The 12,500-nt window shown below is 36.8% G+C and overlaps 1 protein-coding gene across 7 annotated transcripts in view; it reads left to right on the forward strand.

Moving 5' to 3' along the window:
* Positions 1–12,500, forward strand: part of LOC144970736 (alpha-1,3-mannosyl-glycoprotein 4-beta-N-acetylglucosaminyltransferase B-like) — a 145,424-nt gene that overhangs the window by 82,265 nt on the left and 50,659 nt on the right. For all 7 annotated transcript variants that reach the window (XM_078910699.1, XM_078910697.1, XM_078910700.1 and 4 more), the window contains one exon: positions 10,255–10,430. In XM_078910699.1, coding sequence (XP_078766825.1) covers positions 10,255–10,430 — 176 coding nt within the window. The remainder of the gene's footprint in view (positions 1–10,254; positions 10,431–12,500) is intronic.

The raw sequence follows: 12,500 nt of genomic DNA on the forward strand, positions 1-12,500 counted from the left end.
TGTGTGTGTGTGTGTGTTTGTTATAAATCTCTATTCAGTTGCAGGTTAAATATTTTTGACAAGTTAGTCTTAAACGGTCAACATTTGAAGTAAAAAAAAACAAAACAAAACATTACAAAACAAAAACAAAGGAAACAAACAAAAAAAATTTCTGACCAGAAATTTTTTGCCAGGTTAGTGGAATGATATTTCTTGATACGAGAATCTTTGTTCTCTTGTGTGTGTTTGTGTGTGTGTGTGTGTGTTTGTGTGTGTGTGTGTTATATATAAATTTTAAAACTTTTTTCTTCTTTATCCTTTATCCCCCCCCCCCCCGCCTCTCCTCTCTTTTTCTTTCCTTTCGTTCATTCTTACTTTTATTTAAATTTTTTTTTTGGGGGGGGGGGGGGGGTCTTTTTTTTCCTTTCCTTTTCCCCCTTTTCTTCTCTTTCTGAGTGGGAATTTTGACCTCCCATGGTGGGCAGGAGGTCACGGCGCTGTGTCTTCTATCTACCCTCTACATCTGTTTTCCGAGTCGATTTCTGTCTTTGTTTTGGAATGGGATTATTTTATTTTGTCCTAGCCCTGGCCGGAGTCCTTGACTGGGAGGGAAGAAGTCAAATATATAGTTATAGTTTAGGGAGATGGTATTTTTTCCCATGTAGATCATCTCTCTTTTATGTACTGTTAATTTCTTGTTTGTTTTAGATATACATTTGTTTGTAAACATTTGAGCGTATTACTCTCAGTGGAAACATGGGCTTGTCTCCAGAGGAGACTTTTAGGTGCTCCTAAGCTAAATACTTCGTTGTGTGCTCTAGGAATCTACATATGTTCCCTATTTGATCTATTCCCCTTTGTCCTCCATTTTACTGGCGTTGAAATGACCGAAATGTGTCGCAAGCGCCCTAAACCTTTAAAAAAAAACCCCACAGAAAACCAAAACAAAAAACAAACAAACAAAAAAAAAAACAACAACAAAAAAATTATATTATGTTCTTATCTTTTTTCTTCTTCTTTTCTTTCTTTCTTTTTATTTATTTTTTTTTTTGTCTTTATAAAGCTATAAGGTCACATCCCAAATCTTTACTTTAACCATGCGCAAACAATTAATTAATTTATTTCTTCTTCTTATTTTTTTTTTTACTGTATGAAAAACTGCGTTCGACACGTACAAGGTCATCGATATTTCTTATCTTCTTTATCTGTCACGAAACCGTACACTATTCAAATGTTTCTCTTACTTTAGTGCTGTTGCCAGATTTTTAAATATCTGTTTTGACAGGCCCATATAGTGTAACCAGATGGTCCATCGTACGAATGGTCACAATCGTCTGATGTTGTTATCTTGTCAAATGTCGAGTGGGCAGCTTTTCTTGCTACGAATCTGAAGGGTGATTTTTATTAGATACATGAAATTTGAAAGCTATTCTACTCGCACAAACATCTATTTATTTTTGCATGTTTACACGGTCCTCTACATACGTTATTGTATATCTATTATTTATTTATACATTCAAATGCCATGTTTTACGTTTTATCATTCTGCGTTGGCCATGTGCAATCCTTTCCAATCTATTGTCAAAATTCTATTCACATAAATAATTCATTTTGGTACTTTTCTTTTATCGAAATGTCCGATTCTTTAAAATATTTTCTTGTACCTGGGGTATATTTTATTTTATCATTTTCTTAAACTAGATTCGCATTTTTAAAATTAGTTTACAATAATGTATAAATCTTTGTTAATATAACGATGGCTGATATGTAACATATTATATATTATATGATGATTTCCATTCAGTATCAATATATTATAGGCATTATCTTATCTTGTCATAGGGAATATAATATATGATTTTGGACAATTAAAAAAGAAGAAAATGAAAAATTGTCTATATTTGACTCTATATCGATTGGATGCTGCCAATTGCTTCCTGACCTCTCTCTCTCTCTCTCTCTCTCTCTCTCTCTCTCTCTCTCTCTCTCTCTCTCTCTCTCTTTCTCTCTCTCTCTCTCTCTCTCTCTCTCTCTCTCTCCTCGCAGTCACATGCACACACAGATGATTGAGTTACTGGATATAATGGCCAGGTCTTTGTGATAGATTATTTTTCTTACGTGCGTGATAATATTGAGTTATGGAACAAAGTATCCGACAGTGCTTGAGGTTGCGGAGATGATGGGATTGTTCAATAGATAAATACTATTAAAAGTCTGCGATTTTTATTGATTATTTTTCCAATTGATATTAAATTAATTAGATCCCATTTTTTACTCTTTATTTTCCGTTGTTTCGAATCGAAAATATATACTGTAATATTTCCTATACTCTCTCTATGCTTAATGCGCTTGACAAATGCTTCATTTAGTTTCCAGTAGGTTATTTAGCAACTAGTTTTTCATTATATACAAATCAGTTTACCAGTTTGGTATCCTTTTTATATTTTTTCATTCATTCGTTCGTTCATTCGTTCATTCATTCATTCATTCATTCATTCATTCGTTCATACATTTATTCATTCTTGGTTTCTTTATTTTATTATTCACCCGCACTCATTTACGCGATAGTTCAACCCATAGATAACGGGATAAATAAACAAATAGATAAATAAATAAACATATAAATACGTATATAAATAGATAGATAAAGATATAGATAAATAAATAAATGAATATGTAAATAAAGTATATAAATAAAGAAACGAATAAATAAATAAATAAATAAATAAATAAATAGATAAATAAATATATCAATCAATCAATCAATCGATCAATCAATCAATCTGGCCAAACAGCAGGTATTGCGAAGTTCCAAATCTAGGATTGGGAGAACGATGTAACTCAATCCCGAGGCAACTGGACATTGTTGTTACCGTGGTTACCGGATACTTACGTAAAGGCTCCGTTTGTAATCAATATGATATTGTTTATTATTATTATTATTATTATTACGGCATCTATCGTAATGTGGAATGCTTTAGCTGTTGTTGTGTTTGGGTGGGTTAGTCGGTTGTATGTCGTAAAACTCTCCTCCTCCTCTTCTTCCTTCCTCTCCTTTTCTTCCTTCTCCTCCTCTTCCTCTTCCACCTCCACTTGTGTTTAAGTAAAATACTCACCAGTTCTGCCCGCCTGGTGAACCGACTCAAAACCATGTTTAACCTTAATCGTTTATAGTCTGCTTGAGAGAATTTACTGAAAACTGATCACCCAACTGGTGGTCTAAAAACAATAACAAAGAGTTGAGTGACGTCAAGTCATTCCGTCATTCATTTTATAAACCCTTAAAAAAGATAATATGAGAAAATTATGTATTACTTAACTTTAATCAATTTTTCTTGTGCATTATGATAGATACGGTGTTATATGTATGAATAGTAATGGCTGACATTTCGATAGTTGTTCTGCAATGCCTTGATATAGATAGATATACGACGGGGATCGATGTGGTACTATGCATATTTGATGAGGTCCGGTGCTGCGAGACGATAATATTATTTCTAATGGGCCCTAAGCCATCAGGATGGTTTGTCTCGCTCTTTCTCACTCATAATTTCTACCGTACTGTGAAAAAGCGCGTTTTAAAAAAATATTTTGGTCATAAATCTCGTCTTTTAAATAGCGATCGATTACAATAACCCCTATATTGTCAAAAAGACAAAAAAAAAAAAAAAAAAAAAAAAAAAAAAAAAAAAATTAAAAGAACGAAAAAAAATAAATTAAAAGAACGAAAAAAAAAAAAAACTAGAGAAAAATCAAACAAACCAAAAACACCCCCCCCCCCTCCAAAAACAAAACAAACAACCAAATTAACGAAACAAAGAACCCCCTCCCCCCCAAAAAAAAACAAACAAACAAAACAACAAAATAAAAATAAACAAACAAGCAAAAATAACCAAAAGCCCCATCAAAATAACAAACAAACAATTAAAAAAATCTCAAACCTGGGACTTGAAGAAAGAACTTCAAAGAAAGTTCCAGGTTTGAGATTTTGACAAGATGATGATGGCCATTTTCTGGCCAATTAAATAAAAACAAAAACGGCAGTATGGTACTACATACTTGTATTTTATGAGAACCTACTTTGTGCCAGCCGATATTGTTATTATTTATAACGGGGCCCTTTGCTATGCCATGAGAATGATTTGTCTTTCCCAGGGACAATATAATAGCCGGCCGGCTCGTTCCCAGAAGGGTGACATTAGGATGGACTGATGGGACATTCGTATCTAGCTAGACTGGCGACTTTATACTACTCCGCGGAGTATGATCGACGTGAACTTATTGGCAGGCCGGATAATTCAAGGCGTGAAGGGCTCATTTGCTGGAATGGAAATTCTCTCAAACCAACGCCAAATGATAATGTCCATTACAACAATGATATAGTAAATCAAGCCCATGATGAATATATTCCGATATATCAGACCTGCGTATATCACGTGCGCAACGGGACGAATCCATCGGGTATTCTCATCGCAGCGTCTCATCGAGCAAGACTAGTGATCATGATATTCCACGCATGATGATCACCGATATAACACACATTTGTAAAAAATAATAAATAAATAAATAAATAAATAAATAAATAAATAAATAAATAAATAAGTAAATAAATAAGTAAATAAATAAATAAATAGATGAATAAATGAATAAATAAATAAATAGATAAATAAATAAATAAGTAAATAAAAATAGAAGAGAGGTTTAAAAATCCTGAATGTATTTTTTTTTTCTTTTGCTCAATATCATTTATTTGTTATAGTATCTCTAGATGTGCTCGACGACTTTTACAAGGGATCTCGATCCAACAGCAAGTTACGTGTATGAAGAGATATTGTGCTTGTAGGACTTATACAACGATAGATTTTTTTCGACATAGATAATGAAATGCCGATTCCGATCAAGTTATGAGCACGATCTGTTAAAGTGTATATGAAACAGTACCAGACAAAGCAGAGAGAAAAATACAAGGGATAAAAAAAAAAAAAAAAAAAAAAAAAAAAGAATTTAAAAATAAAGGAACAGCTTGACTCAGCGGTACGGTCTTTGCTTTGTACCCGAAAGGTACCGAGTTCGATCACCCGCCGCTGCTCTGTGTGGCATTGAACAAGTCACCTCGCATTAGCTCAATTTGCGGCGCTGCACTGCGGCTGACGCATGGGTTATTCCAGCCTTCCCTTGGAATAGTCCCTAGAGACAAATTTCCCCTATGGGATGAATAAAGGGAATTTTAAAAAATCAACCAGCCTCCACTGGGGAATCGAACGTCAGACCTTTCTTCTTTGTCTGGCACTGTTACATACAACACACTTTTTCAGATCTTTTGCTCATTTTACACCTGAGAATCTTGAGAAAATGGAAGTAAAGAGACTTTTCCAAAGACTCAACTTTGCTTTGCCACAGCGTGAATCGAACCAGTAACCTTCAGGTTCGAGGTCGAGTATAGTACCATACCAAAAAAGGTACAGCCGCATTATAAGTAGTTTTCCATTACACATTTCTCCATCCACCATTTAAAATTGTCGCTTACGGCGCAGGCTTTATTCATTTCTTAACACTCGTGTATTTGGTGACATATGGGTTATTGAATAATGAATGCAGCATTGTGATTAAGCATGGGGGAACCTTGGAAATGCTCAATACCAATGAAGGTGCTTTATTATTAAAACTATTCTGTCACACGCGCTCACGCATATTTAACCCTTATGGCCAATCTCTATCTATCTATCTATCTATCTATCTATCTATCTATCTATCTATCTATCTATCTATCTATCTATCTATCTATCTATCTCTATCTATCTATCTATCTATCTATCTATCTATCTATCTAATCTATCTTCTATCTATCTATCTATCTATCTATCTACTATTACTATCTATCTATCTATCTATCTATCTATCTATCTATCTATCTATCTATTAATCTATCTATCTATATCTATCTATCTATCTATCTATCTATCTATCTATCTATCTATCTATACTATCATATCTATCTATCTATCTATCTATCTATCTATCTATCTATCTATTATATCTATCTATCTATCTATCTATCTATCTATCTATCTATCTATCTATCTATCTATCTATCTATCTATCTATCTATCTATCTATCTATCTGTCTATCTTTAATCGAATCTAATCTAATCTAATATAATTGAATGTAATCTTCTCTTACCTACACAGCCATACTTACTCTCACACACGAACTCGCTCGGACAGTTATACAGACCTTCGTCATTATCGATACAACAACAATACTAATAATAATATATACATTCGAACATCAGACCCCCTTCAAAATAATCGTATTTTGGCTCTCCATGAATACTAATATGGCAGCGATACAAGGTTTTCTCATTTTCTTGACATGGCCTAATCCGTTTCATGGACAATTTCGTCCTCCCAGATTAGCATCGGATGGGCTGCAGCGGTACAACTTGTAACAAGGGGCTCATTACAACTTAAGCCGTACATATTTTGAAAGAAATCGATAATAAAACGATTACACATGTATTATGGATGAGATCGTGAAAATATCAGACATTTATTTTTTTCGGAGGGGGGGGGGGGGGGGTTAGACCGGAAGGTCCAGATTCAAATCCCGTAACCCTGAGCGGCGTGCAGTTGAGTCCTTGGAAAAGGCTCTTTACTCACATTCTTTCATCGTACTCAGGCTTAGGATGAGTACCTGGCCGTTAGCAGCGTTGTCTGTGTCCGAAAAAAAAAAATGTAATATCGCATCACAGGCGTCGTGTCTCGTCTAATATGTTAAATGTTGCTTTGGCTTGGGACCCTTTGTAAAGCGCTTTGAGCACGGTTAGTGGATATTGCGCTATTTAAATGCTCACGACGCTTGCATTCTTGTATTTTTTTTTCTTCTCCATATGATTTGTTTGGCACCGTTACATTACACACTTTTTCTGATTTTGATCTCACCTCAAGCCCATGGGATTGGCAGGCGGGTGGGTTCCATATCAATAATTTGCAATAGACCTTCCTCGACAGGATAAAGGTGGATAATCTAATCTATTGATTGGAACCCTCCATTAGGCTGATTCTTAATCAATTCCCATTTACGATACCATCGGAGTGTTTAAATTCCCTGTTTATAGACAAACAATAACTGCTCTGTTGTCATAGGGACATAGGGTCACACATCGGTAATTTTGCGGCAATGTGGTCTAGTGGTATGGCACTCGCTTTCGGATCAGAAGGTCCTGGGTTCGAGCCTCGCTCGGCGCGTAGTTGAGTCCTTGGAAAAGGCTCTTTACTCACATTCTCTCACCGTACTCAGGTGTAAAATGAGTACTTGGCCGTTAACAGAGTTGTCTTTTTGTCCGAAAAATTGTAATATCGCCTAACAGGCGTCACGTCCCGTCCTACATGTCAAATGTTGCTATTGACCAGGTACCCCCTTTGGGCACATTAAGTGGATATTGTCCTATATAAAAGCTCAATTTTTAAATATATATTTTTTTAAATTGGGTCAAATTGAATTAATGACACTATCACATTATTCTTGAACGGGCACGCATTTAAACAATCTAATCTTGGTTTCGTGACTCCTTAACTAAAAAAAATAAATGGTTTATTCCAAGAATAAGATAAGGGACTTGATAGGTTAAAAGAAAACGGGTTTTTATCGGGCTAAAACATTTTGTTTGTTTTTGTTTTTTGTTGGGTTTTTTTTGGGTTTTTTTTTTTTTTTGGGGGGGGGGGGGGGGGGGGGGTGCTATACTGTAATTTTTGTTTCTCTCTCTACATGCGACCCTTTGTCTTAAGTCGACAGTACTGTACGCGATTCCAATCTATATGTCAGTGACCCATCCATCGTCTCAAAACCACATGCCCAAAATGGTGACTACTAGAAGAAATCTGAGATCTTGGATTGGGTAACCCATTGTCTTTTATTAAAATTTAAAATTATTATAAATTATAAACCAAACCCAAGTCTTCTACTTTTAAAAAAAATATTCTATGCAATATTTGTAAGCATATAAATCAACCCGACATAATGCCTTGTTCGGTGAATCGTTTCCTTTGTTTTGTTTTGTTTTGGGGGCCTCGATAGCTCAGTTGATAGAGGACTCGTCTCATACGCAAAGGGATTGAATTCAATCCCAGGGGAAGTCGACATTTTTATGTTCTCTTATTCTGATCCCCGTGTAAACCCAACAGTAATTGGGTGGCTGGATCTGTAAGATCTGGCAGAAAGTACTTGCGTCCTATCCAAAGGGTAGCAATCAATTGCTATTGTTTGTTTCACGCTCCAGAAACCGGGTTAAACTCCCTCCATGACACTCGCAGCTATACGAGAGTGGATAAAGTATCGTATCGTTTAAGGTTATATGTTTTAAAAACCTTTAAATTCTCGTTCGTGCATAAATACAATTTTTTCAAAGTTATATAAACAGCTTTCATTGAGTATACAATCACTATTTCAAATGATTTAAAGCTAGAGATTAAATATCAGACTTTGGTAATTGGATTCAATAGTCTTATGTCACGGATTCAATAGTCTTATGTCACAGCAACGGCGAGCAGCGTGGTTCTAAATAAAGAAAATCGGTACTTTTTATTCTTCATGCTGGCTAGAACTTTTCATATGTCATGTGATCAGAATGTATAAAAGTCAAAACATGATCATATTTATAATGTTTTTTTCCTCTGGATACACTTTTATCCTCGTCGGAGAAATATTTCATAAAGGCGTCTGCCATGTTTCCGATAGTTTAGAGCCAGTTACTATGCGTCATTACGAGGGAAGTGACGTCACGACCGTTGAAGCCTATTAAGACAGATTGATTCAGAGGTTGACACAAATTTTTACAACTTTTGATTTTGGGACAGCTGAGAAAAACAAGAAAAACACGCGCCATTAATGAAAAATCTGACTTTATTTGACTTGCAGGAAGGGTTTAAAAATGTTTTTGTGACCTAAGAAGACAAGTGGATGAGGAAATGTGTTTGTGCATGCAAGGACTCGTTTATTATTTCTTTTTTTTTTCTTTCTTCTTCTTTTGATAAAGCTTTGTCAGAATTTTAGAAGCAAACAATGCCGAACAAGTCAAAGAAAAATTTCAAAATATCCTGAATGAATGCCGAACTTTTAAAGCCATCGCCTTTTCTGCTAAAATACTCGTAAAAGTGGAAATTAATTTTAAAAATTTTATTATCTAGTTGCCATGTTTAAGTGTTGTGATGCAATGAACATTTACATTCTGTTTGAGGAGGATCAATTGAGAAATGAGAGTTTGTTTATTAAACAGGTAAAATTAAGAGATCTGAAATATATATCTCACCCCCCCCCCCCCCCCCCCCCCCCCCCCCTAATACCGAAATGCCACAAATTTTTTTTTAAAGACCCAAGTTTTTTAAATTTGGCATTAAAACGTAAAATTGGAAATGTTGTCGGCCGATGCCGATAGTTTAATGATTTACTGGGATGGCGTGACGTGAAACGGGTGTCTGGGTACTCATGGTGTCGGGACCTATAAATCTATGATCGGGACTAAACCGCTTTGACGATATCATGGTCTTTCCCGATCGTTTTCCAGGGGAAGGGTGGGGGTGGGGGGGGGGCGGAGGGTTGGATTTTTTGTTTTTGTTTTTTTTTTAAATAAAGATAAAGAGGAATCAGTTATGGATAGATAGAGATAGATAGAGAGAGAAGGAGAGAGAGAGAGAGAGAGAGAGAGAGAGAGAGAGAGAGAGAGAGAGAGAGAGAGAGAGAGAGAGAGAGAGAGAGAGAGACGCGAAGACTAAAACCAAAGGATCACAGCAAGTTAAAACAGATCCTCTTCTTGCCTTCCGTGCAATTGGGCGGCTTGTTGTGGTTTTCTCTGTATGAAACAATGCACACACATGCAAACACACAAACACGTACACACACATACACACACACACACACACACATTCACACACAAACATAAACACACAAAAAATAACAACTGAAACTGAAACCAAACAAAAAACAAACAAACGAAGAAACAAAAAAAAACCAACGAAAAACAAAACAGAACAAAACACCCCCCCCCCCCACCTTCCCGATAATTAAAAAAAACAACACAAAACAAAACAACCAAAACCGAATAATGTAAAAAACAAACAAACAAAAAACAAAACAACAAAAGACACACATACACACAAAAAAAACACAAGACAAACTCCCCCCCACTAAACAAACAAAGCACAAGAAACAACAAAGAAGCAACCGCGGAAATTCGTCAAATTTTTCATTTTCATTTTAATCATTTGTCTATTTAACAGGTTGAGCATTGCCAAAGACATCAACAGCAACAACAACCGCATCAGCGGCGACATCGTCCAGAGTGATGTTGAATCTGGCATCATCACACCTGGGATCCACTCTTACCTGCCTCACCTGACGAATCATCCGGAGTACCTGATACCTGCCATCAAACTGTCCAAGGGAAGGCAAGGAGGTGAGAATTCTCTCTCTCTCTCTCTCTCTCTCTCTCTCTCTCTCTCTCTCTCTCTCTCTCTCACTCTCTTTCCCCCTGCCTCTCCCTTTCCCCCCTCTCTCTTTCCCCTCCCTCTCCCGTTCTCTCAGACATTATATCATTATCCGTGATTGTCTTTGCCCCCCACCACCACCACGCATTTTTCATTCTCTTTCATATCTCTCCGGATGTTAGTTGTGTTTTAGTGCTATAAGAATATTTTCTCTACGCATTCATAAATGTATTGAAATGTCTTTTGAACTTTGAAACTAAGTAAAATTAAAAAAAAAAAAAAAAAAAAAAAGAAAGAAAAGAAAAACAACTTATTTTTTTTTTAGAAAGGCAAGCAAAAACAAAAACAAACGAAACTAAATAATTCAGCGCCTGCATTCACTAACTCGCACATAGATATCTCGAGATCGACGGAATTAATTAAATGTGCTCGTTATTCGTTTTATACATTACGTATTGAACAATCCCCTTTATCTTCCCTATTTCATTCCATGGATGAGACAATTAAACCCTTTTTTTAGTGATGGACATTTTGATGTGTCTTTCCTTCGATGATAAATTAATGCCATACATCGCCCTAAGCCATTGTCTTTCCAAAGGGGAGGAAGAGTACTCATTCTACTTTCCGTTGGAAGAAGAGCTCGTGCAAGCCAGAATGGAGAAATGGGAAGCTGATCGTTTTTTGGGGGGTTTGTTGTCGTCGTCGTCGTCGTTGTTGTTGTTGTTGTTGTTGTTGTTGTTGTTGTTGTTGTTGTTGTTGTTGTTGTTGTTGTCAGGGGCAGCGTGGCTCAGCGGTGCGGTATTTGCTTCGTACCTGAAAGGTACCGAATTCGATCATCCGCCGCTGCGCTGTGTGGCCTTGGGCAATTCGCCTCGCCCTAGCTCAATTTGCGGCGCTGCACTGCGGCTGACGCCTGGGTTATTCCAGTCTTCCCTTGGAATAGACCCTAGAGACAGTGATGCCAAAACTCCGTTTTCACCCGAAAAAAATCCGGTCTGGAGCAAAACATTCCAGGTTACGGGTGTCAGATTCCGGGGAGGTTAAATATTTCCAAGGATACCCCCTCCCCCCCCCCCCTTCCAGTCACTACTACAACCACCATTACCACATCATCGCTACCACTACTAATACAACCACCACCACCACCACACCATCTTCATTATCACTACTACTACAACCACCACCATCACAACATCATCATCACTACTACGACAACCAACACCACATCATCATCACTGCCACTACTACTACAACCACCACCACTTCATCATCACTAGCACTACTACTACAACCATCAGTATCACTACCATTACCACCACATCATCATCAATACCACTACTACTACAACCATCATTATCACTATCATTACCACCACATCACCATCACTACCACTACTGCTACAACCATCATTATCACTACCATTACCACCACATCATCATCACTACCACTACTTCTACAACCATCATTATCACTACCATTACCACCACATCATCATCACTACCACTACTTCTACAACCATCATTATCACTACCATTACCACCACATCATCATCACTACCACTACTTCTACAACCATCATTATCACTACCATTACCACCACATCATCATCACTACCACTACTTCTACAACCATCATTATCACTACCTTTACCACCACATCATCATCATTACCACTACTACCAGGGTTCCCGCGGCCACTACCACCTCGATTACAACCTAATCACCATCCCTAATACAACTACTACAACCACCATCAAATCACCATCTCCACACCACTACTACAACAACCACTATCACATCACCATCCCTACTACTACTACTACTACTACTACTACTACTACTACTACTACTACTACTACTACTACTACTACTACTACTACTACTACTACTACTACTACTACTACTACTACTACTACTCACTCTGATTACTTCAATTGCTAAACGTCTTTCATGTTTTATATTCATCGCCCCATTCCTAACCTTTCCCTCTCTTTATCTCTTCCTCCACTGCTGCTGTTACTACTACTACTACTACTACTAC

Source organism: Berghia stephanieae, chromosome 4, assembly GCF_034508935.2.
Source record: "Berghia stephanieae isolate SIO BIC M18660-M18661 chromosome 4, UCSD_Bste_1.3, whole genome shotgun sequence".
Lineage (NCBI taxonomy): Eukaryota > Metazoa > Mollusca > Gastropoda > Nudibranchia > Aeolidiidae > Berghia > Berghia stephanieae.